Genomic DNA, 27,500 nt, shown 5'->3' on the forward strand with positions numbered 1-27,500 from the left:
TCACATGTCTTGAATAATTTAAGATATGATCCTTTTTTCTATAAAAATATGTGCAGATATTATCGATTGTGGCTAAAATATGATAAAAATATAAATAGAATCTTAAAATTGGTGAATGATTGACACTGAAGTTAAAATTAGATTGTTTCCTACTTGCTGTAACCCGAGCCTTTGAGAGCATCATTGAGTTTCTTTTCTAAGTCAATTTGCAGCACTGTCTCTTAGAAATTATTAGATAATTTAATTTTGTACTCTGGTTATGTAATTGAAATATCCTATTATTTATATATAAGATTACGAATGCAAATATACACTTTGTATTGTTATCCTCTGTAAATACTGGTATAATATGGAGACAAGTAGATAAAGCACTAAATCACATAGTAAAATGTTTTTGATATAAAAATTTCCTTGTACAGTAGTAGCTTGAGTTATATCTTGCAACACATTGCTTGTAGTGTTTGTGGTGTCTGTTTCATTAAGTCTGAAGTTTAGTGAATAAAATAAAAATGGGAACACAATTCCTGCAACTTTGTAATTCTTCTGTAGTATGTACATGCCTTATGTTAGCTTTTGAAATCTAATTAGATATTTAAAATGTAAGACTAAGACTTTTTTAGGATGAATTGCTTATCCACATACTGTCAGTAATTCATAATATAATTTTTTTTTATTGCAGATGCATATAATATGAAACAGCGAAGTAGGTATAGATATTAGCATGTTGGTGAATGTTGGAATACACTTCTCCAAGTTTAGTATTTGATATCTGTTATTTATATAATGCCCTAAAGATATTCATACCCATGTGAAATCGGTAAGTTTCCAACCCATGGCCATTATTTTAGGTTTTCTTTTTAAATGGTGGCAATTAGAACTATATGGTACCTTATAAATGGAGAAAGTTCATGAAAGAGCAAATTCCTGATTGGCCAGATGTATTTTTATTAGTTCTAAGAATAGATTTTTGCTTTTCAGTTAAAAGATGGTTAGATTGGCTTGAGGGCTTAAGAATAACTGGTGTTTGATGAGATTAAAATAAAATGCAGTGAAGTAATAAAATGAATAATGGTTTGGTCAAAATAAATTCTTAATTATTTTCAAATAATGCTAGGTATTTTGTGATTGATACGTAAAGTACAGTGGTACCTCGGTTTGAGAGGGTTCTAAAAACTATTTTTCCCATAGGAAATATAGGAAATTTTCTTAAAGTATTCCACAAGTCCATAAGTTCACAAATGCTCCCATTTTAAAGGGTTGTAATGGTAATTATTGAACAGTTTATAACCATTAAGATCAGAAACTAAAACTAATTATTTACAATGAAAAGTAGAAATAATTGAGGAAATTACTGCTTAGGAGAAGCTCCCTCCATGAGTAGTCTTGTTAAAATATTGTTCTCTAACTTGAACGATGGTCACTATCACTATCTAAATTACTTAGTCTATGCTTTAAGGACTCTTGGTAATCTTTATGAAGAGAAATCTAGAGATGACTGCTTTTGCTTTTTCTTGTTCTTTTAAATGGCATTGAAATTGGGTAAACATGACTTGAATTTTGCGTGGAGGATGCACCACTAGACCTATTCAGTGCTTGCCTTATTATTAATTGTCCACAAAATATACAGAAGTTTTGCCCACAGACAGATACTATATAGTATTCGTAACCCAATTGAAATTTGTTTGTTTTTATCCCAATTTGTTCATATTCAAAGTTACTCATAACCCTAGGTACTAATTTTAAGAAACTTCAATAATGAGTGACAGTATTTTTAGTTTACATACTGAAGGTGGGTTTAATATAAAATGCAGGGAAGTAAAACACAAGATTAGACACTAAGGTAAATTGTCTTGATTAATTTATGAATAATGTTGGATATTTTTAGAATGTGCCCCCAAAAAATTTTAGTTTATGAATTTGATTTTACAAGAATTACTTTGGATACAGATTTAAGGACTTATTAATGGTACATATTTTGGTTTTATGAATTAATTTCAAAGATAATTATTTTCTTAATTGTACTATGATATGGGTGGAAAATTTTGACCTTTTCATATCCTGTTCATATAAAACTATGTGATTTTTCGGCTATGGTATTAATATTCTGAGGAAGTAATAATTATTGAAAAATTTCCAAAATGATTAATGTGCAAAATACATCTGTATAATTTATAGTATGCAGGCTCATTCAAAACTATTGTTTTATCATGAGAAATTGTTTTTCTTCAAATTTCCAAAGTGAATTATAGTATTACTGAGCAGCTAGTTGGTAAATGGTCAAAACCTATAAAGGTTGATATGTAGATCTAGTGAAGCTTTAAGAATATTAGTTTTCATATCTATGAATTAATTTCCCTACTGTTTGAATTCTTGCTAGGTATAGTAGGTGCTTGACTTAAGAGCCATAATGGAATTTCTTTAGAATGGGCAGCATAAATGTTTACACAACAATAGTTGTTAATTATTGGAGAAGTGTTATTCTTGTAGAATGTTGCATGCTTTCAAGCTTTTCTTAATTTTTAACTGCATACTTTTGTTATAATTATCAGTACTAAAAATGGGACTTCTTTATTTCTTGTTATAAAAGTATAAAGTACTAAAGTAATTTTTTATAGGTATTTTTAATTTTTAAAGATAAGGATGTGGTATGCTACTATATTGAAATTTTCAATACTGTACTTTACTGATGGGCAAAGCTGAGTAAATTTGTTTTATATAATGTGCATATCTCAAATTCATACACAGTACAATATTTTAAGTCTTTTCACAATTGAAGACTAAATTATGTGGTCTATATTGGTAGGTTTCATATCTTGGATTAAATTTTAGATCTTTGATGAAATTTAATGGGTTGTTAGTGATTTTCCTTTGTATACTAGGTTGTATGGATTTAGTTCCAAAATCTGACAGTGAATGCATACAGTATACTGTACTAAGAGATGAATTATTATGACTTTCACAATATGGTAATGGTTTGACTTATGACAATTTTGTTATGTAAATCCCCTTATTATTATTATTTTCATTATTATGATTTATTGTTTATTCTTTATTATTTACTACTACTACTACTACTACTACTACTACTACTACTACTACTACTACTACTACTACTACTACTACTACTACTACTACCGAAGTTGGAAAAGCAGGATGCTATAAGGCTTGAGTCTTCAACAAGAAAAATAGCCCAGTGAGGAAAGGGAGCTAGGAAATAATAAGAGAAGTAATGAATAATTAAAATAAAATATTTTAAGAACTAACATTGAAATATATCTTTCATGTATAAACTTTAAAAACTTGAAATAAAATAAAGGAAGAGAAATAAGATAGAATAGTGTGCCTGGGTACCCTCAAGCAAGAGAACTCTAACCCAAGACAGTGGAAGACCATGGTACAGAGGCTATGGCACTCCCAAAGACAGACTAGAGACCAATTGTTTGGTTTTGGGGTGTATTTCTCTTAGAAGAGCTGCTTACCATAGCTAAAAAGTCTTTTCTACCTTTACCAAGAGGAAAGTAGCCACTGAACAATTACAGTGCAGTAGTTAATCCCTTAAGTAAAGAAGAATTGTTTGGTAATCTCAATGTTGTCAGGGGAATGAGGAAAGAGGAAAATGTGGTAAGAATATGCCAGACTATTTGGTGTATGTATAGGCAAAGGAAAAATGAGCAGTAACAAGAGAGAGGGTCCAATGTAGTATAATCTGTCAGTCAAAGGACCCAATAACGCTCCAGTGGTCGTATCTCAACGGGGGCTGGTCCCCTAGCCAACGTACTACTTACCTATTTACCTTTAATGGGGGAAATCTAGTTGTACCAATCCAATTATTTCTATAAACCTTGTGATATTCATACTGCCTTTCTCGAAGTTCAATTTTATCAACATTTGCCTCTAAAGCAAAACATTTTTCTGTCTTTCCTTTCAGTAGGTTTGCACCTCTAGTAAAGTAATGACAATCTGGCTTGTTTAACCCAGAATCTTTATCTTTGCCTCTGTCAACTTTGGCTTGACCATAGCCTTTAACTCCAGATTGTGGAAATGAATTTTTTAGTGTTAAAAGATGTCTTTTGGACTTGTTAGTACAGTAACTAGTGCGTAGGTTGTTCAAGGGAATTATTTTTGTGCAGTCATGGTCCACATTCTCTATGCCTCATGTGAGGGACAGTATTCTGTTTTAGATAAACAATTTGAGGAGTGCAAAAACCTCGCTGTTCTTATTATGGAAAAGTATGTTTCTTTGGTGGCTGATCAAATTAGAGTTCAAAGGGAAAAATTAAACTTTATTTTAGTTCAGGAGGAATTCTAGAAAAGACTAGGCTAGTTGATCATAGCAGGGATGATGACAATGACACGCCAGCATTGAACTCCAATACAGCTCTTAATGAATTTAAACTTTGATAAGGATGAGCTTCAAAGGCTCTTTACAGTTTTAGCTTCTTTATTGAAATCTCAGAAGGCCAAGGATTCTTGAATTAAAGGCAATAACTCTGAACTAACCTGCAAAACTTTAAACCCAAAACAGACTTTTAATTTAGGTTTTGTGGTTCTAGTGTTCTATTTCTTAAGATTTCTAAGGGTTCACAGTGCATTGCAGATTCAAGATCCTCTTATAGATCTTAAAATTCTTTATTTACTTAGAACCTTCTACTGCAAAACCCTCGCTGTCCTGGAATTAGCCACTCTTAGATAACTAGATTGTGAGTCTGAAGACAATTGGTAGCTTGGATCCTAATATCCTTCCACTCATTGAAGTAAGTGCTCCAAAACAGCATTGTATTTGCTGTGGATGGCAATAAATATCATATGATTCCTTTCAAGCAAATGTATAATAGATTTGCTAAAAGCTGATTGATTACATCATATTTTGGACAGCTGTGCGCATCGATCACTTGCAACCTCAGCCATTAGCTCATTATGGATTAACTCTAATCATGTAAATATATGTGCTCTCTCTCTCTCTCTCTCTCTCTCTCTCTCTCTCTCTCTCTCTCTCTCTCTCTCTCTCTCTCTGTGTGGAATTTTAATGATAAAATTTATTTCTGTACACATCTGAAATTCATATGCATGTCTGCCCAATTTGTCCACTGACTTGATGTCAAGAGAATAGGGAATTGTTTTCAACTTTGAAAATGAAAGACTTAGATACTGTGGCTTAAACATACCATCGGTGGTTGTCATCAACTGCTAGAGTTTCCGACTACTTTACTAAAGGTGGAAATTTATTGAAAGGAAAGAAACCTAGAATTTTTTTCAACTTTAGAAATAAATGTCAATAAATCAAAGCTTCCAGAGAGAAGTAATATGAACATGAGGAGAGTATAGAAGTAAATTTCAATTATGAAATAATTTATTTGCTCTTAAAACATTGACAAGTGTCCAAAGTTTGACTATTGAGCTAATACTCCCTAACTTTTTTGGAATTTACTTGCTCCCTATCTTCCAACCTAAAGTTATAACTATCGTACATAAAAGTCATACTTTTTGGTTCCATGTGATTTTATCACAGCTAACCTGGTCACTCAATAAGAGTTCTTGAAATTTTGTAAGTGGAAAAACTCATTGGTGCAAGGGCATTCACTGTTGGTTTCTCAAAGGTTTTGCAGATGGGCTTGCCGTGATTTTTTTTTTTTTTTTTTTTTTTTTTTTTTTTTTTTTTTTTTTTTTTTTTTATAACCTTTCATAGTGTTTTTTTCTTAAAAGTGCACTCTCGCACATCCTGCTACCAGGAAGGTTAAGTACTAAAATTATTCCATAATGACTACAAATCTCTTCCTAATTAAAGTCTAGGCTTTACACATTCAACAAACATTCTCATAATGTTTCTACTCCCTACTTCTGAAGTTGTGATTCTATGTAAATTAAATTGAAATTTTGGTTTACACTTATCTTTATCTCCTGTATTATTAAGTTGTACTTGTGACCTATTTCCCATCTGAAGTAATGTCCTTCAGTGATCTGTTCCATTCCCTGGTCATTGTCCTTTTCCTTTTATAACCTTGAAGTTCATTCCCACCCTACCCTTTAGGAGAAACTTCTTGTCTTCACTAATAGCCAAACTTTCCTTTTCAACCCTCATCAGAAGCTTTCCCACTCTTTCTCCCATAACCTTCTTAAAGCCTAATTATAGGAAATTGAATTAAATCATGAGTTTGGCACATATTATTTTACTTTTTATTCTTTTGTTTTATAATCATCTTTTTTCTTGTTCGAGAATTTTTAAATCCGTTAATTTTTTCTAACAAACAAAAAAGTATTTAATTTTGTAAGGATCTTAGAAGGTTGTTTGCCAGGTTTGCTTTTAAGAAGCTTAAAATTATATTAAAATGTGACTCATTCAAATTTTTGTGTGACTTCTCTGATTTTATTTTGATATATTACCTAAATATGAAGTAGCTCTTTCTTCACTTTTTTGTTTGGTAAGTGACCTGGGTCTTTCTTATGCTGTATGATTCATCTCTGGTTTGTTTTACAAATATCAATGAGGATATAGTTACTCTCAAAAATTCCTTTGAGTGATCTCAATGTTAAATTTAGACTAGTCTCAAAACAATAATTTAAATTAAAAATTTAAAGATGAATCTGTTTAATCACTTAATATCATTAATTTCCTGAATGTGAAATCTGTAATATTTCTGGTGTTTCTAACCTAATTTCAATACTCTGGTTCCATGTTTTCCCACTGATTTCTTTGTGGTATTTCAATCCTTCATAGAGTTCCAACACTAAAGGTTTTGAGTACTTTGTTCATTTTTTTAGGGGAACTAATTCTCTTTGGGGGACCTTGGGGGAACTAGACAGCTAAGCCTTTCTTGGTACATTGATGTGGTTCCTTGATGAATGTAGACCTTCAGGTAAAGTGGGCCTTCAGATTATTAATTTGTGGCTCTGTTCCTTGTGAGTTAACAGGGTAGTTTATTAGATTTTGCATTTATTTCTCATATGTTATTGGAGTCAAGTTCCCATCAATAAATGGTCTGCGATTTAAATCTGCCTATAACTGCAGTATTTGGGAAAATTTTTAGGTGAGCTATATAATTTGAACTATTTATAAATTGTACTTAACTCGTTTGATAGTGCAGTTTGCATACCGAAATTAGTCCATAATGTTATGTGGACCTTTTATTATGAAGATTAACCTATATTCTCAGATTAAATGTTCTGTTGTTAATAGTTAATTCATCCCATTTTATTTTATTAATATATTTAAGCTGATAATGGGATTATGCCCTCATAATGTATGCACCTTTGCAAATTTCTTGGTGTGAACATTGCATGCAGTATTGTATTGTACTAACTTTGGTGTGGATTCCAGTGCATTTTTCCATGTTTTAATGTGAATATCTGTGTTTTACATAATGTTTTTTTAGTATTTTCTAGCTATAGCATGATTTTTATAATATAAACTGAAGTTGTAAGGTCTATTTTCGTGTGCTATTTTTTAAGTGCAAATTTATCTTGCAGACAAGATTTTTGTATAGTCTCTTTGTAAGGGTTTGACATTTTTTCATTTTTTATATCAATGTTTTTTAATATAAATAAACATTGTGTTCAAAATATTTTAAAGAATATTTATTTTTGATATGTAGACTAGGAGAATATAGCCTGATAACTGTAATACTAATACAAAGTGCTTTGGTTATGACGTACGGCTTTTAACCCTTTTACCCCCAAGCTATTTGGAACTTTCCAACCCTTAACCCCCAGGCATTTTTTTTCAAGCACATTTTGCAATATATTTTATTTAAATTGCTTTAACAGCCTTAGTTTTTGTCATAGAGAGGTCAGGTTGGTCTCATTCTTTTGGAAAATGCCTGAAGTTTCTCATAAAGTTATCAAAAATATGCAAAAAAATGTAAATAGCAGTTTTTTGCAAGGACGTACCGGTACGTCTATGGGGGTAAAGGGATGAGTTTTGTGAAACGTACCAGTAAGTCCATTGGGGGTAAAAGGGTTAAAAGAAATCTGACTACATTGCATAGTCTTTAGATTTCGTGCAATTTACATAAATCCTAGAAAATGTTTTTCTAAAGAATTTGTTTCACACAGGTATTGGCATATCACGTCTGTTGTCCAATGAAACATATGCAGCTGCTTTTCCGTTACATGATGGTCGTTATGATAAAGACAACCCAGATGGCACATATTGTGACCGTAGGGTAAGTAAAATGGATACTGTATAATAAAATTAGTTTACAGAGACCGTACAGTTTATCATGGGAAGAATCTTCATTGTTCTATGCTCTTTACATTTCATAAAGGTACTTTGAGTGATACCTGATCATAATCTATTGCTGTGTTGTCATAACTATGTCAACTCTGCGGTGACCTCAGCTCCCCTCCATATAGTCACACACATTCAAACTTGAAAGATTGTCCATACTGTATGCAGTTTTACATTCCTCTGATAGGTGGGGCCAAAATCCCTTGATTAATTGAAACTGGAGTTACTCATCTGTTAAGCTTTCATTTGTGAAGTTAGTTCATGCTGTTTGTTAGATAATTTGACATGTAATGAGTTGTCCATGCAATAGACAAAATTGGTATTTTGCTTATGGCTATTGTCTGAAAGATGAAACTTGGTTTCTGTAATGGCAAATTTCTACTAATTAGTAATTAATGATCAGGAATGCTCTGTCAGTGAGTGCACTCAATTGCCAAGGGACACAATTTCTCACATATAGCTTGATCTATTATATTTGTAGTAAACTTGTATGAGAGTAGAGAGAGAGAATTAAAGATTGAAGAGCAGTAGAGGGAATAGGTAGAGCTGAAATATTAGGCAAAGCAGCACTGTCTGATGTCCCGATTCATTTTCATTGTATTTAGAATATCCAGTTAAGGAATTACATGGGAGAGGTAAGTATCAATGATAGGAGTGTTACATAATGAATACTGCCAAGACTATTGATTGCTAATTCATAGGTACAGCTGGATAAGGTCCATATGGCTATTGAGGAAAAGGAAGTAAATATCACTGGCAAACATAGAAAGTATGATAATGGCATAAGGCCAGTAACAAGTAGTCTGTGAGTTAAATATAAAGCAAAGGAACTCAACATGTAGACCGTGATGTAGAATGTTGGAAAGCAAAGAAACCATATAATGTAAAGAAATTAACAAAAGTAAAATGGAAGGAAGAGATATTTGAATTTGGAGGAGAGTTTTGAGTGTTAATTCGGAAGAGAGAATAAAAGAGAAAATGTTTGAAATGGACACAAAGGACATGGTGAGAACCTAAAGGAGAAAGGAGCTTTAAGTTTTTCAAATGTGCTATGAAATGAGGTTGTTTTAAATAGCATGTAAACTAAGGGAAGCTGGGCAAAGAGCAGACAAAATATTATGGATTTAATGAGTTACTAGGGGGAGAGAAAATACCCATTTCACTGGTCCAGCTTGCATGAAATATCAGGAAGTTTGGAAGCTAATGATCTCTTATAATCTCTTGTATCTTTAGAGACTTCTGTATCTGTCTTCCCAGCAGTTTTATCTTTGGCATAGAAATTGCAGATCAACACTAACTATTAAACATAGTTATTTTATGTGAATGTCTAAACTCAACAAAAATTATTGTAAAGTTTTTGTGATTAACCAGTTAAGGCGATTTTGTTTTTTTTGTTTCCCCCAATTATCAGTTTAGTAAAGGACTGAAGTTTATTAGTAAAAAATACTTTGGGGAGATCCAAATGGGTTAACAAAGTTGTAGGCCACGACGAGTTATAGTATGGAACGCTTGTGATGTTATTTACTTCCAGTCTTGTCATCAATAGGACTTGCATAAGCTCCTTACATGTGGATAGCTAATGCATCATGTTAATGGTTGCATTGCATCATTTTTGCTGAAATCTCAATGTTCAATAGGTATTAGGAAGAGATTAGGTCTATAATGGTCTTTATTGATGAAAGCCTTAAATGTATATTACATGGCTTCTGGGAGATGACTGACTGTCATTAACATAACTGGATTAAATTTGGTCACAGCTCTGTTAAGCTCAAGGGAGAGTTAATCTTTCATGCATGCCACATCATCATCTAAGCTGTAAAAATTGGTAATAGTGAATACTTTTGTATGGTTCAGTGACTGTTTTAGTTTTTGGTAAACCTCATCATTCTTTTCCAGACCTTTGTGTGTGTGTGTTCAGACTTGAGACAAGATAAAGGCATTTCATTTTCATTTATTTAAAAACTTTTCACCAAGAAAATGACAACTAGAATAAATAAGTGAAGGCGTAGGTCTTCTGAAGAAAGCTAAAGCCACAGTGGCAGATGTCTGTACCTGAAGGCATATTAATTGAGTGGGATGGTGGAAGGGTCTTAAGGTCTCGCCTCATATGTTCTCAGAAATTTTAGATTTGTAAGGATAACTTACTGCTTCCACCCCACTTGTTGTTACAGCATGGATTTTGTACAATAATGATACTTGACCAATCTCTTTACACATAGGTGCATGATCTTATAACTGCATCTTGGTTCCCACTTGTTGTGGGTTGTGTCAATTAGCCTATTCTGAAACTTTGGCAACTTGGTATTAGTAATGCCTATGCATTGCTCTTGTTAGGGGGAGGCTGCAGCCACCAATGCCTGTCTACCATGTAGTTTTGTTTTGGTGTCGGTATTTCGTCTCCTGAGCTGCGTTCGTGTTGCCGGTTAGCCAGTTGATTTTGGTAAACTTTTTACGGGGTGGGTGAGAGTTAATATTGTAGTAAAGACTGAGAACTGAGAGACTGTTCAAGCTACCATTGACTCCTGTATTATCCTGAATAGTTCTCTAGCTCGATTTGATATCAAACTCAGCACTGCCATTAGATTGTAGTTTTGATAGTAAGAGCAGTGACACCTTTCTTTTGAAGAAACTTGGCATTTCCTCACTTGCTAAATTGGTCTTCCCTTCCATAGGGATCTGCTTTGGTGCCCCTCACTGAGAAGGATATGTATATGTAGTTTGTCATCAATTTTAATGAAAGGAAGAGTCACGGAAAATATGCTGTTTCTAACTAACCCATTCAATCCGTCGGTGTGCACTTGAGTGTATTGTTTAATTGGCTATTGAGTTGAAATAAATCAGCTGCTGTATGCTGAAAGGGATATGCTTTACTCAGGTAGTGTACTTGCAATTGTTGCAGCCTCTACCGAATAAGGAGTATGCATTTCATAGGTGGTACAGGTAGATTGATGGCATTGAAGGTGTCTTTTATACCAGGTTAAGATACCGTCTGTCTAGCGTCTTGAAAATGTCCCTACTTTTCAATCTACTGGACTGGTTTTGAGATTTGCCCAAGCTCAGTAGTTTCTTGTAATGTCAGCAACCTCACCTTCCTTGTGAGCTAAGGATGTGGAGTTTGGGAGAGACTAAAGGTCTACCTGCCGAGTCATCAGCAGCCATTGCCTCACCCTCCCTGGTCCTAGCTTGGACATCGATCATATGTATAGTATATATGGTTAGTCTCTAGAGCATTGTCACTGTCCTTTGCCTCTGCCACTTGTGATCAACCTTTAAACTTTATATGCTTCTCAAATATTGCTCAAGACATAGGGATATAAAGTCTTGGGGGATGACTAACTACAAACAAACTTCTTCAAGCATGCTTGTAATTAGGCTCTACTTCACTGTCATCCTATTGTGAATGTTGTAGAATGGGCGTAAGCATGCTGGTTACTGATGTAAATCACATGCTTGGGTACATGTTAATATTAACTGGTAGACAGGGTCTTGCATTATTGCTGCTTCTAGAGGAGTGTTTTCATCAGTCCCTGCTACTACTTCCATTTCATTTTCCTGGGCAGTATCCTCTATATATGGTGCTGCCTTAAGGGTGGGTTAGGAGTAATGAAGTCTGTAGATGGATTCCATTTCCCTGGCAAGTATGTAATAGTGAATTTAATGGAAGGGTTTCCTTTAGGTGAGACTTTGGGGTTAATGGTATCTGTTAGAGCCCTGTCACTCGAGATGTACTAGTAGACAGTGGTTAGTTACCAAGGTGAATGAGGGGCAACCGAACAGAAATGATCTCAACTTGTGAAGGCCCCATGGCACTTCTAAGGCCTCTCCCCTCCAGATCTACAGCAGCACCACAGAGGGCAGGTGGCGGCTGCCCAAATTTTAGATACCAACTCCCTTTTCTAACAAAATGGGGACTCTGGAAATGAATACTGTAGTTGCAATATTGTAATGTATAATGGATCCCACTCCACCTTGGGTCTTGTCGGTCTTAAGTGTGATTGGCTGTGTTACTCTATTAAACTAATCTGTCCTTTGCTAGCCGCCAAATTATATTTAGCGTTTGAATTTTGCTTGTACAGTAATTAGTTGCCCCAATATACTTTCTTGACTATAGGCTTCTTCAGTAGTTCCCTAAATGGTTTCATGGGGGCCAGTTTTGCCAAAAAAGGTGCCAATTGACTTTAAAATCTGTGCCAGGACCTATAATGTCAGTAATTTGAGATTAAGAAGGCATGGGGAATCTCAAGTAGCCAAACATTTGCTTTTTGGGTCCATATGACTCGCATACCAGGTGGAAGGCAAGAGAACAGGAACTCCTCAGGTTTAAGGGCGATTCTATTCTTCGCATGTGTACAAAAAGTCAAGTGCCTAAATGCTTGTTATATATTGCTATTATATATAAATAGGTTCTGCCTTTGCATTTTCAAGGAATTTCTTGAATTGCCTCATCTAACTAATGTGTGTGGGCATCTGTTGCTATGCTGTGCCCCATTGGTATCTAGTATATATATCCTTCCCAAGGGTTGATGAGGGTAAGTAACATATAGCAGCTTTGTCCAATTCCCTTTCATGGTATCTCCAGAAAGCATCCGAGTCTGTTTTACTTGACACGTGTGTATGGGAATACTGGACACTTATGTCAAAGAGTGTCTGTTTGTTAGGAGTTCCTCTGGAGCTGCATGAATTAAGATATTATTAGTTTCTCAGATGGCCATCCTTCCTGGGTACAGCAACCATTCTAGCACACTATTGTGTTGCTTTCTGGGTGAAACTTGCTGAACGATTCTGTGACCTAAAGTATATCTTCATCTTGTTGCATTTTAAATGCTGGTTTATAGGGTTAGGCACAGTTGCAGGGATATATGGCATGTTTAGGGAATGATACTGGTGTCAAATGTATGTGATTAGATGCCCCATGCAATTGCTGGTACAAGTCACATGTAAGAGCCTATATATAGTGCCTGAATCATTCACTAACACAGTCTCCAACTTTATCAAAAATTACAATTGACTAGTCACTCGTCCAACCACCGTGAGAGTACCCTTTACTCCCTTGGAGAAAATCTCACAAAAACTAGAATGGTTCTTGCAATATTTCTTGGCTACAACATCCAAAACTATCAAGGTTTCCTTTACCAGTGATCGCAGGAGGCAACCACAATGGTAAGCAACTCTTTTGGGAGAAGGACTCTCCAAAATCAAACCATTGTTCTCTAGTTTTGGGTAGTGCCATAACCTCTGTACCTTGGCCTTCTACTGTCTTGGATTAGAGCCCTCTTGCTTGAGGGTACACTTGGCATGCTTTTCTATCTTTATTTTCTCTTACTCTTGTTTTTTTAGTTTTTATAGTTTGTGTGATGGATGTGATTTAATGTTGTTACTATGCATAAAATATTTTATTTTGATTGTTTATCACTTTTTTTATACTTCATTTCCTTGTTTTCCTTCCTCGCTAGGGTATTTTTTTCTTTTGGAGTCCTTGGGCTTATAGCATCCTGCTTTTCAAACTAGGGTTATAGCTTAGCTTGTAACAACAACAACAACAACAACATCAACAACAAAAACAATAATAATAATATTTGCTGATTCTAAGTACTTTAACCATAGTCCAGCAATGTCTTTAGTGTCTGCTGGCCTTCAAGTTGGGTGGTACTATGCTGCAGCAATTGCAAAAGTGAAGCACCTGCTACACACCTGTGCTGCATTGTTGGAAACTGCCATCATTTGGAAACCCCCCTCTCCCAGAAACTGCCGTAGATGATACTACTTCTGCAGCTGATGTCTCAACATAGGATACTGTACTTGTTTACTAGTACATAATTTTTTATGCACTTAGCATTTATTCTATAAAGCATGAGCCACCAGAGTTATCACATGGCTTTGGCGAAGGCATATAAGGTCTAAGAGTTACCATGTCACATTGAGCTGCAACCACAGCATGTTGTTACTCTGATACTGCTGCCCATAACTGTATTGTTGTTATTATTATTACTAGCTAAGCTACAACCCCAGTTGGAAAAGCAAGATGCTATAAGCCCAAGGGCTCCAACGGGGAAAATAGCCCAGTGAGGAAACAAAATAAGGAAATAAATGAACGATCTGAGAAATAATGAACGCATTAAAATATTTTAAAAACAGTATATCATCAAAACAGATATTTCATATACTGTATAAACTATAAAAAGACTTATGTCAGCGTGTTCAACATAAAGACATTTGCTGCAAGTATAAACTTTTGAAGTTCAATCGATTCAACTACCCAATTAGGAAGATCATTGGGGTATTTTGACTGGAAATTCTCCCGCCCACCCTGCATTGTAAATCAAAGCTTATAAAAAGGTCAAACTGAGCTTCAATGATATTGACATACTATAAACATGATAATCCTGAAAAACTTTCCTTCTTAATTCATGTAAATGATTATTCAAATACCATTAACTTACATAGCCTCATGTACTCAAAATCTCTAGTGTTCCTCTATGGATACATGTAATGCACAATCTGTGGTAAACTGTAAACAACTTTGGAATCATGCATTCATAGGCCCATCCTGGTCTCTGGTTATCTATGAAAAATTCACTTTACAACACTGCTTTTATGACCAAAAAAACTAGGGTGTTCATATCATATAAGGCCTGTAGGGGGCTTAAATTAATCCACTGTGCATCAGAAAAAGTTTCATACAAAGCTTGCTGCAGGGCCAGAAACTCATGAAGGTAGATGTGCATAAGTTTGTACATCAGGCTATCTGTTGAGGTAAACCTAACATTCCATGGATTACTGTACTTTAATGACGTAATTGCTGACTGGCCAATGAACAATAATGCCAAATAGCCTGTTTCATTAGATCAATATGGACTTGATAAATCATAGGGGATATTGCCCAATGTCAGCTGGAGGGCTTCGCTCAGCAGTTTCTCTATTGAGGGGCCATGGTGCGTTGATCCTGAAAGTGAAGTCCATACTCACTGGACCATGATAATTCTATACAAGAACTTTTTGATGCTTCCTTACTTTATTCTTCCATGTTAATATGGTGAGATGTTGCTACAGATTGGAAGGCTCTCGGCAGTGAGAGGTTCCTCACTGCCTTTCTAAATGCATTAGTGATTCAGCTGTAAAATAAAAGCTTGTCTATTTTATAAATACGATATGTAAATTGAAATATTTTAGTTTCCCAAATATGAATCTCTTCTACTGAGATTTTTCCAGTTCCTCTTGATTCTAAGGTAATAAAGCAAAACTATGATAAACTATGAATCTATACTGTATACAGTATTATTCTGCTAAATTCTGTTTTGGATATTAGACATAATTTGAAAGAGGTTTGTATTTATGTGTAACTATTTCTCATATGTTAATAAAGTACAGTATGAAGGACAAGGGTGGAAAATAGCTAAGAACAAGCCATAAAGAAAAATTTGTTTTGAAAACTTAATCAACATTTTTTTGTTTGCTCATATATTTTTGCTGACTACAGCAATGGAAGTGTAATGGATACTTTAAAAAGGGATTTCACAAAAGATTTTTTCCAAGCATTAACAGTTATTTTTGTCAAACATTCTATGTACCGTAATTGATTGTTATAGCCGGACCTTGCTATTTATGGGAATTAGGTAACATATATCAGCAAATGCTGTAAAATTGGAAATTATTGCTTAACCCATAATGATACTTTCAGACTCGCTATTTTCTTACATATCTAAGAAAAAAACTTGCATACTGTATATCAGCCTTCGGGTATTTATGATTATATAACACCCAATGTAAGAAAGGAATCACAATTACCTATGCACTTTTAACTGAGAAGATCTGAAAGCTTAGTTATATAAGGCCAAATACACCACAGCACAATATACTCAATTATATAATAAAGAAAGTTCAAAATGATAGCTTTATACAAGTGAATTTTGAAGCCCATGTGTAATACTGTAATAATTAATTATCCATTAAAGGCCTGTTTTGCCTTTGGTGTTATATAATCGTCATGCAATTGTGAATAAAGGCCGATAAATATCGCTTATGGAATTCCAGGGCCTTTCCACAAATAGTGAAATTCCTTCATAGCAAAGGTCTGACCTCTTATGTTTAGTAGATTTTAATTTTTAAGGGGCAAAGAAATTATACAGAACCTTATAATTATGAAACTTTAGACTGAATTAAATTATACAGAACCTTATAATTATGAAACTTTAGACTGAATTAACTTTTGTATATTTTTCAACAGTTGTTATATCTCGAGTGGGCCCATCCTGGAAAATGGTACAAGAAACAACCATTGCATGTTATTCGACGGTACTTCGGTGATAAGATGGCTCTTTACTTTGCTTGGTTGGGTTTCTACACAAAGATGTTAGTCCCAGCATCAATCTTAGGAGGATTCACCTTTATCTGTGGATTGTTTGTCATGTATTCTGATTTCAATAAACCTAGGTATGTTCTTTTAAATTATAGTAATTGTAGAACTTACAGTTTTTACATTAAAATGATTGACTTTTGGATTAAAATAATTGCACAACTTTCTTTATCAGGTTTACTGGCTCAGGTGTCACTTAAAAAACTGTATACTTCTATATTTCATAGACAGGGGTATTGAAATTTCAAAGATTAGTTTCGATATAATAGTGCAATACATTTAATTATATACCATCAACTAAGTGTGAGAGTTTCTACTGACTATGCATAGTAATATTTTCATGACCTATTATTTCATCATAGTGGAGCTGGGAATTTAATTTTTAGCTCTTCGGAGGATTGTATTGGTTATTAGCATGACAAGATAGTTATAATGAGTGCCTTTTGACTTATCAAAATAACTCACAAATGACTTTGCCTCACAGTTAAACAAGAAGTCTTTTAAACCTTATTAGATTACCCATGTTTCTTGATGTGGTTAAACTACAGTATATAATAACAACAATAATAAGAATAATTTCACTGGATTTTTAGATACATATAAAATGCCTGGCCACATTCAAATTTTAGGTATATTTACTTAAATAGTATCCATATTTTTCAATATTAATCTTACCCGATGATCATGTAGCTGTCAACTCCGTTGCCCGACAGAAATCTACGGTCGGGATATGCCAGCGATCGCTATCCAGGTGGGGGTGTACACAACAGCGCCATCTGTGAGTAGGTACTCAAGTACTTCTTGTCAAGAACTCAATTTTTCCTCTGTCGTGCCGCCGGCAAGACCTACTTGGATACGCTGTTGATTCTGGAGTTGTTGTTCACGTTTTGGTGATGTATTTACTCTAGAGTTTAGCCTTCGCTATTCAGGAAGCTTTATCATTAGCTTAGCAAGCTTTTGGAATTAATTTGGATTAATTGTTAACGAACTTTGCTAGATTTTGGAATTCCCCCTTGACTACTTCTAAATTCAAGATGTCTGACCAGTCTCAAGTCCCTAAATACAGGCAGTGTAGTGTTAGGACTTGTGCTAGGCGTCTTCCGAAGGCCTCTATAGATCCTCACACCGTTTGTTCCAATTGTAGGGGTAAATCCTGTCAATTGGAAGATCGATGTGGGGAATGCGCTGGGCTTTCGGAATTCGATTTTAACGAATTCCTCAAAAATGCACGTAGGTTAGAGAAGGAGAGAATTAGGAGGAGTTCTTCTCGCTCTGTGGATTTTTCCTCTCCCCATGCCCCTCAACCTTTTCCTTCCCCTGTGGTGGTGACTCCCGAACCTGCTACTAGTGCTCAGCCATCCATGGCGGATATGTTGCGTGCCATTCAGGCTCTCGGTGACAGAGTGGAGTCATTGGCTAATGACCGTAATCAGCTCTTGGCAGATGTCAGAGAGCTGAAAGGGAAAAGTGCAGTGGGAAGTGTTAGTGCTAGTGATGTGAAAAGTGTCAGTGTAGCGCATGAGGGTACATCTGTGCGTGCCAGTCGTCCTCCCAGTCCGGGACCTCTTGCAAGCTCCCAAGCCCAGGGGAGAAGCAATGTCGAAGGACCAAAGGGTTCGGCAGGCCTTGATCGGCGCACGGATGTATCCTCAGTGGTTGCGGACGTATCTGCCAAAGATCGTCCCATCCACAAACAGACGAATGAGCCCTTACATTCCTCGTCTGTGGAAGAAGTTTCCAGGAGGAAACGATGGACCAAGGTCTCACGACCGCTCAAACGTAAGGTCCCTTCCGAGCGAGTCCAACGGCCCAGGTGTAGCCACTGGGTCAGTTCGGACTCGCTGCAGTCATCTGATGACTGCACACCTCCCAAGAGAGGTAGAGTGGTTCCACAACAGGCTGCTGCTCCGTCTGTTGTTGCTCCAACCACGGTAGACCCCAAGTGGTCCATGCTGCAGACTATGCAGTCTCAGCTTGTGGCATTCATTCAGGAGTATCATGCTGAGAAGGTTAACACTGCACCTGTTAACCTACAACCCGCCGAGGTTGTGCGCTCAGCAGATACTGCGGCTGCCTGCTCCCACACTCCACCTGTGAGAGCTCCACCTTCGATGCGCAGTCCACCCTGCCAGACGCATGTTCTTGCTGCTCCATCCGTTGGCATGCGTGAGCTACCGCATCAGCAGTGGGAAGGTGCTGTAGAGCTGCCGGGTTCCAGCACTATGCGGCTTTCTCCGCAACCCATGCAGCATGCTCCGCATACCATACAGCATGCTCCGCATACCATACAGCATGCTCCGCAACCCACCGCAGCCCCTCCCACGCTCCAGCACTCTGCTTTTGTTGTTGCCAGCTCGCAGACTGACCAGCAGCGGCATGATGTTGGATCCGCAGCTACGCATGCACCCGTACTGCCGGATTCAGCCGTTCAGCTTTCTGCTCTGCCTTTGCCACTTCCTACTCAGCTTTCGGATGATGGAGTATCGGATGACGAAGCTGCACACTTGGATGAGCCGCACTCTGACTTTGAAGGGCCCAAGTCTACGCCTCCCTCCTTAGACTTTCGTAAAGTCCTTGTCTTGTTCAGGGACTTGTATCCTGAGCAGTTTGTGTCTGCAACCCCTCGCTCTCCTCCCTCCGAGTTTGCTCTGGGCATGCAGTCTGCTGCGCCTGCCTTCACCAAGCTTGTTCTCGCACGATCATCTAAGAGAGCTTTGAGGGTTATGGGAGAATGGTTGCATTCCAAGAAGCAACTGGGAAAGACTGCATTCATCTTTCCGCCTACCAAGCTTGCTTCCAAGTCGAGCGTCTGGTATGCCACGGGAGAGGAACCCAGCTTGGGAGTTCCTGCCTCTGCCCAGGGCGACTTCTCAAGTCTGGTTGACTCTCCCCGCAGGTTGGCTATGAGACGATCGAAGATCTGCTGGTCCTTTTCCGATATGGATCATCTGTTGAAGGGAGTCTTTCGTGCCTTCGAGATCTTCAACTTCCTCGATTGGTGTTTGGGAGCCTTAAGCAGGAAGACTTCCCCTTCAGATAGGGACTCTGCCATGCTGATCATGTCTAGCATGGACAAAGCCATTCGGGATGGGTCTGGTGAACTTGCGGCTTCGTACGTGTCAGGAGTGCTCAAGAAGAGAGAACACCTTTGCTCCTTCTTATCGGCTGGTATCACTCCTTGCCAGAAGTCAGTTGTTGTTCGCTCCTCTCTCCAAGTGTCTGTTTCCGGAGGAGCTGATTAAGGGGATGGCTGCCTCTCTTATCCAGAAGGATACCCATGATCTGATGGCATCTTCTGCACGTAAGGCTAAAACCTTACCTTCCGTGCCTAGACCCTTCCGCCCTGCAGCAGTAGACACTCCTGCAACTCGGTTCATCCCGCCCTTTCGTGGCAGAACCTCCAGCAGAGGAGGTACCCGTGCCGACAGTCACCGTGGCAAATCCAAGAAGGGTTCCAAGTCCGCAAAAGGCAAGTTCTGACTTCCTTCCTCTCCAGACAGCAGTAGGAGCCAGACTCAAGACCTTCTGGCAAGCTTGGGAGAGCAGAGGTGCAGACGCTCAGTCTGTGAAGTGGCTAAGGGAGGGATACAGAATTCCGTTCTGCCGCAGTCCCCCTCTGGCTACATCTCCCATCAACCTCTCTCCCAACTACAAGGAGAAGGACAAGAGGCTAGCGTTGCAACAAGAGGTGTCGCTCTTGCTACAAAAGGAAGCGGTAGTCATAGTCCGGGACCATCAATCCCCGGGCTTCTACAACCGTCTCTTCCTGGTAGCGAAGAAGACAGGAGGTTGGAGACCGGTGCTGGACGTCAGTGCTCTCAATGCTTTTGTCACCAAGCAGACGTTCACGATGGAGACGACGAAGTCGGTCCTAGCAGCGGTCAGGCAGGAGGACTGGATGGTCTCGTTAGACCTGAAAGACGCGTACTTTCACGTCCCCATTCATCCAGACTCCCAACCTTTCCTAAGGTTCGTCTTTGGAAAGGTTGTGTACCAGTTCCAAGCCCTGTGCTTTGGCCTAAGCACGGCACCTCTTGTGTTTACCAGACTGATGAGGAATATTGCAAAATTCCTTCACTTGGCAGACATCAGAGCCTCCCTCTATTTAGACGACTGGCTTTTAAGAGCTCCAACAAGTCGTCGCTGTCTGGAGAATCTCAGATGGACTATGGATCTGACCAAGGAACTGGGCCTCCTGGTCAATATAGAGAAGTCCCAGCTCGTCCCATCCCAGACCATTGTCTATCTAGGTATGGAGATTCAGAGTCGAGCTTTTCGGGCTTTTCCGTCGGCCCCAAGGATCAATCAAGCCCTAGAATGCATCCAGAGCATGCTGAGAAGGAACCGATGTTCAGTCAGGCAGTGGATGAGTCTAACAGGGACACTTTCATCGCTGGCCCAGTTCATCGAGTTAGGGAGACTCCACCTCCGCCCCCTTCAGTATCATCTAGCTGCTCACTGGATAAAGGACATGACGCTAGAGGCGGTCTCAGTTCCTGTTTCCGAAGAGATGAGGTCTACTCTAACGTGGTGGAAGAACAGCATTCTTCTCAAGGAAGGTCTACCATTGGCTGTTCAGACCCCCGACCACCGTCTCTTCTCGGACGCATCGGACACGGGCTGGGGTGCGACACTGGACGGACAGGAATGCTCGGGCACATGGAATCAGGAGCAAAGGACACTTCACATCAATTGCAAGTTGTTGGCAGTTCATCTGGCCTTGATAAACTTCAAGTCCCTCCAGCTAAACAAGGTGGTGGAGGTGAACTCCGACAACACCACAGCCTTGGCTTACATCTCCAAGCAGGGAGGGACTCTTTCGAGGAAGTTGTTCGAGATCGCAAGGGACCTCCTCATTTGGTCAAAAGATCGAAAGCTTTCGCTGGTAACGAGGTTCATTCAGGGCGATATGAATGTCATGGCAGATCGCCTCAGCCGGAAGGGTCAGGTCATCCCCACAGAGTGGACCCTTCACAAGAATGTTTGCAGCAGACTATGGGCCCTGTGGGGTCAGCCAACCATAGATCTATTCGCTACCTCGATGACCAAGAGGCTCCCGATGTATTGTTCTCCGATTCCAGACCCAGCAGCAGTTCACGTGGATGCCTTTCTGCTGGATTGGTCCCATCTCGACCTGTATGCGTTCCCGCCGTTCAAGATTGTCAACAGGGTACTTCAGAAGTACGCCTCTCACAAAGGGACACGGCTGACGTTGGTTGCTCCCCTCTGGCCCGCGAGAGAATGGTTCACCGAGGTACTGCAATGGCTAGTCGACGTTCCCAGGACTCTTCCTCTAAGAGTGGACCTTCTGCGTCAACCTCACGTAAAGAAGGTACACCCAAACCTCCACGCTCTTCGTCTGACTGCCTTCAGACTATCGAAAGACTCTCAAGAGCTAGAGGCTTTTCGAAGGAGGCAGCCAGAGCGATTGCCAGAGCAAGGAGGACATCCACTCTCAGAGTCTATCAGTCTAAATGGGAAGTCTTCCGAAGCTGGTGCAAGGCGAGTGCAGTTTCCTCAACCAGTACCACTGTAACCCAGATTGCTGACTTCCTGTTACATCTAAGGAACGTAAGATCCCTTTCAGCTCCTACGATCAAGGGTTACAGAAGTATGTTGGCAGCGGTATTCCGCCACAGAGGCTTGGATCTTTCCACCAACAAAGATCTACAGGACCTCCTTAGGTCTTTTGAGACCTCAAAGGAACGTCGGTTGTCCACTCCAGGCTGGAATCTAGACGTGGTTTTAAGGTTCCTAATGTCATCAAGATTTGAACCGCTCCAATCAGCCTCTTTTAAGGACCTCACATTAAAAACTCTTTTCCTCGTGTGCTTAGCAACAGCTAAAAGAGTAAGTGAGATCCACGCCTTCAGCAGGAACATAGGTTTTACATCTGAAACGGCTACATGTTCCTTGCAGCTCGGTTTTTTGGCTAAAAACGAGCTTCCTTCCCGTCCTTGGCCTAAGTCGTTCGAGATCCCAAGCCTGTCCAACTTGGTGGGGAACGAACTAGAGAGAGTACTTTGCCCAGTAAGAGCTCTTAGGTACTATTTAAGAAGGTCAAAGCCATTACGAGGACAATCAGAAGCTTTATGGTGTGCTATCAAGAAGCCTTCTCTACCGATGTCTAAGAACGCAGTTTCTTACTACATCAGGCTTCTGATTAGAGAAGCACATTCTCATCTGAAGGAAGAAGACCTTGCTTTGCTGAAGGTAAGGACACATGAAGTGAGAGCTGTTGCTACTTCAGTGGCCTTCAAACAGAACCGTTCTCTGCAGAGTGTTATGGATGCAACCTATTGGAGAAGCAAGTCAGTGTTCGCATCATTCTATCTCAAAGATGTCCAGTCTCTTTACGAGAACTGCTACACCCTGGGACCATTCGTAGCAGCGAGTGCAGTAGTAGGTGAGGGCTCAGCCACTACATTCCCATAATCCCATAACCTTTTTAATCTTTCTCTTGAATACTTTTTATTGTTGTTTTTTGGGTTGTACGGAAGGCTAAGAAGCCTTCCGCATCCTGGTTGATTTGGCGGGTGGTCAAATTCTTTCTTGAGAAGCGCCTAGGTTAGAGGTTGTGATGAGGTCCTTTAGTATGGGTTGCAGCCCTTTATACTTCAGCACCTAGGAGTCGTTCAGCATCCTAAGAGGACCGCTAGGCTCAGTAAGGAAGACGTACTTAAAAAAGGCAGAGTAATAGTTCAAGTCGACTTCCTTACCAGGTACTTATTTATTTTATGTTTGTTATTTTGAATAACTGATAAAATGAAATACGGGATACTTAGCTTCTTTGTTAATATGTATGCTGGTCTCCACCCACCACCCTGGGTGTGAATCAGCTACATGATCATCGGGTAAGATTAATATTGAAAAATGTTATTTTCATTAGTAAAATAAATTTTTGAATATACTTACCCGATGATCATGAATTTAAGAACCCGCCCTTCCTCCCCATAGAGAACCAGTGGACCGAGGAGAAAATTGAGTTCTTGTTGACAAGAAGTACTTGAGTACCTACTCACAGATGGCGCTGTTGTGTACACCCCCACCTGGATAGCGATCGCTGGCGTATCCCGACCGTAGATTTCTGTCGGGCAACGGAGTTGACAGCTACATGATCATCGGGTAAGTATATTCAAAAATTTATTTTACTAATGAAAATAACATTTTAACCAAGGAAAGGAATGAGAAACAAAATTTGATCTTTTCAATATTTGCTTTAAGAACCAATAATGAAACTAAAATTTAAGCAAAGGTTTAAGGACTAATAAAGAAACAATGGCTATCAAATTGAAAATGTAAGTAGGAAATAAGAGCTGTTGGTTATCATCCAAGAATTTTTTTTATATAACACAGTACTATCCATGGTACCTGTATTGAGTTTAGAATTGATCTTAAGGTTTGATAGTCATGTAAGCAAGTTGATATCAGTAGTCAGTAGTCTTCCATACTTGACCTGGAAAGATCAAAATTGTAATATTGTGCCAAGTAGAACTTGAAGCTTTAGTGAATATAGCAACTTAGAGTTAGTCAAGTTAAGGCATCAGTAGTACACTACTGTATAATATTCTACTATACTGTTCATACATTACCATAGTTGCCTCTGCTACAGCTCCATTCCTGGTTCCTTTTTGCCATCCTGTCATTTTTCTATCTAACCTCTTATATTTTACTTTATAGCCCAAATGCAGGGTATTTCCCCTCAGTTGAATTTTGTTGCTGAATGGCCTCCTTGGTACCAACTCTGAGCCATATGGTTTCTATTATATGAACTAAACCAAACCCCTCTAAATACTTCATAATAAGTTGGGTGTGGTAAAGGACAAAACAAAAGTGAAATTAGACAAAAGAGAGTCTGAAGTAAAGAGCAATGGCTCTTCATACTATATTGGAATACAAAAATGTATGTGCTTATGATGGAAATAACTTGAGACTGTCAAAACTGTCATAATTATATGGAGACTTAAACCTATGACCAGGTTGAGTTTTGAAGCATTTAAAGGTACAGTACTCACCACCACAAATTTTCATAAGTTTTGTCAGATTTTTATATGAGTAAGGATTATGATGGACTGCTCTAAACACTGTAATTGGGTACATGAAATGCCCATCCATCATAATGCCAGTTATTATAGCTTAAAGGTATATCAGACAAGTGATAAGTGCAATATGGTCAGTGTGGTGAATATACTGTGTACTGTATTATTAAGACAAATGATTTTTCTTTTGACATTGTTGATGAGAAAAGTTTGGCAAAATTGCTTTTCTGTAGGACCAGAGTTATCGTTTTAAGAGAGGATTCACTGAATTTCTGAACACTTAACAAAGGAAGCTAGTAATGTTAAAAGCTCATGAGATTCATCACTATCGAAAGTTAGCTGATTATGTGAATTGTTTAAAGGTGGAGGCATGTCATTATCATTGTCATTCCTGCTACAGTCAACTAGCCTAACCTTCCCTAGTTTTTCTCCTGAACACAACAGTAAATTTCTTACAGTGCTTTTACAGTTAACTTGATCAGCAACCATTAAAACTTATTTTTCTTAAGAGAGGTACTGTGAGGAAAAAGTTCTTTGCATAATGCTTATTTATATCACAGTATTGCCCCTGGGACAATACACTAAGGGAATGCAGATAATGAACTTCTAGGAGCAATTTCTGTGCACACTGTGCAATAGTTGCTAAGAAAAATCAATCTGGAGAAAGTGTGGTCAGTATTGCACAACTGAAAAGACAGACACTAACATGTCAGTTATCACTTACCCCTAGTATGTTCCTTCCTTTACTAAAGGCATGATTTTATTGAAGGGAAAAATGGGGAAATTTGGAATTTTTAAAATTTTATGGGTAAAGGTCATTAAACTGAGCTTATGGTGGAGAAGAAATTTGAACATCAGCAGAGGTTCATAGAAATAAAGTCTTTTAAAAGTATCAACAATTGTTGTGAAAGTTCCTATTATTAAAGAAATGATTGGGCTGCGAAATAAAAGCCACATTGACTAAACTCTGTGGTAAAGACCATTTTATACTTTACTAGATTATCTTGTAATTTAAAACCATGAAATGGAGAACTATTTTCATATTTGTCAAATTATATCCTTACAATATTTGTTATTCTCCTTTTGCAGTTTAGTTTAAGGATTACTGAGGGTTTTGCATTTAATTTCAATGGTTCACTATACAATCGTAGCAAAAGTTCCATTAAAAGTTTTGCCATATTTCGTTATTGAACCTTATAATGTGAGATTGATGGTAAAAAGAATAACCAGGTTATTTTTACTCTAGTTTTATTGTTATAAAGTTCTATAATAAAATATTGGAATCCCAATTCTAAACTTTTAATGAGCTTGCTTGAAAATTTGTTTTGTTAAAGGGTAGGTTAGAATTATGGTAAGGTATAGTTGAAAAAAGTAGGACATTTTGAGTGAGAAGAGACCAAAAGGAACAATTAACAAAGTAAGATAGTGAAAACTAAGCACCTTGGGACCACAAACACTTATAACATTTAATACCATAGGTAGAAACTCCATAGGTTATTATTTTCTAGAGTCTCGCCTACGAAACATTAGATAGTAATAAAAAGTGATAATTTCATGACTTCATAATATGTGGTAGGCAGTCAAGACATTAATCCTACATTATAATAAATTGACAAGAGAGGCTAGTAGCCTATTACATAGCTGGGTTGCAACAAACAGCAACCAGAGTATCCTTTTAATCAAAGTTGTGGTGTAGTTTCAATCTCATCTCCCTTTCAAGAAGCTTGAGGATTTTTTAAGCTATTCATACTTTTCCATTAATTTTATGAGATACTTGTAGCTAGGAGATTAATGTACTGTATGTCCTCATCACTTAGCCTAGGTATTGTTAGAAGTGCAGAGCAGTCAAGTTACATTTTGGATCTTTGGATCTGCATTTCTTTTGTCTATGATTGAGAATGGCTGCTCCCAGTATTCTAGTTTCTTTAATGGTGGCTGTTAGAGTATCTTAATTTAGTGGAAATTTGTAATAAAGTTAGGTTGATTGGGATGCTATGCATAAGAAAGTTCAAAGTAAAGGGAATTATTTGAAGAGTGGTCGGGTATGGATAGGGCTTGATAGTGTAGGCGTAAACAATAATGTAATTAACTATTGAGTAGTGTGTGTTGAGATTCAAGCTATTTCTTCTTTTGGGATATTGTGGCTGTTGAGCTGGATTCTATGGTCAATATTTTATGAATTTTATACAATAGTATGTAACTTCTCCTATTGATGATTATCCCAAGCGGAGGGAGTCTGAATATGCCTTCTGGCAAATCCTAGCCTGCATGAGTGCCATCAGAGAGTTGGCTAACCCTGAGACGGTTCCTCGGGAAGCCAAAGACACGGTCTTGGACCATGCATATGGTACCCAATGACCACCCAAGGCCAGTGCAGTCCTGTTCTGGTCAAAGGGATTGACAACAGCTTGAAAGGAGGCATTCTCGCTGATCGCTAGCTCTTCTAGCTCGGTACGAACAGGCTCATCCTCCAAATTCTTCCTGCCTCCCTTTATGTAGCAAAGGAGTTATTATAAGGTTACTAACAAGCCCCTTACGGCTTTAAATCTTGATTCCTCTGCAGAGACCCTCTTGAGGGGCTCCCATTCGAGAGAGTTTCTGTGGCATCCGAGATCCTGAACATGGAGAAGGTTTGGAAGTATGCCATGTGGGCTACTTTGTTACTTGATCTGTGGTTGGGACCAGTGGGCCATGTTGATAGAACTGAGGATTGGTCCAAGGAGTCTACAAGGAAATCCATGAAACACTATCTCGTCTTGCGTTCGCACATTGAAATTTCTCGCTACCAGGTTGTCAACCTATGGGCGAATGCATATCTGAGGAAGCGGGATGCTGTGATTGAAAGGTTCCACAGGAAGATCCCAAGACAGATCATAAAGCTCAG

General features: G+C 38.2%; 1 protein-coding gene across 5 annotated transcripts in view; it reads left to right on the plus strand.

Moving 5' to 3' along the window:
* Nucleotides 1-27,500, plus strand: part of LOC137634164 (anoctamin-5-like) — a 500,953-nt gene that overhangs the window by 279,592 nt on the left and 193,861 nt on the right. For all 5 annotated transcript variants that reach the window (XR_011042462.1, XR_011042463.1, XM_068366420.1 and 2 more), the window contains exons 9-10: nucleotides 8,050-8,159; nucleotides 16,449-16,654. Coding sequence is in view for 3 of the 5 variants with exons in the window: in XM_068366420.1 (XP_068222521.1) it covers nucleotides 8,050-8,159; nucleotides 16,449-16,654 (316 nt within the window). In the remaining 2 variants the exon portion in view is untranslated. The remainder of the gene's footprint in view (nucleotides 1-8,049; nucleotides 8,160-16,448; nucleotides 16,655-27,500) is intronic.

The sequence above is a fragment of the Palaemon carinicauda genome, chromosome 44, assembly GCF_036898095.1.
Source record: "Palaemon carinicauda isolate YSFRI2023 chromosome 44, ASM3689809v2, whole genome shotgun sequence".
NCBI classification, from domain to species: domain Eukaryota; kingdom Metazoa; phylum Arthropoda; class Malacostraca; order Decapoda; family Palaemonidae; genus Palaemon; species Palaemon carinicauda.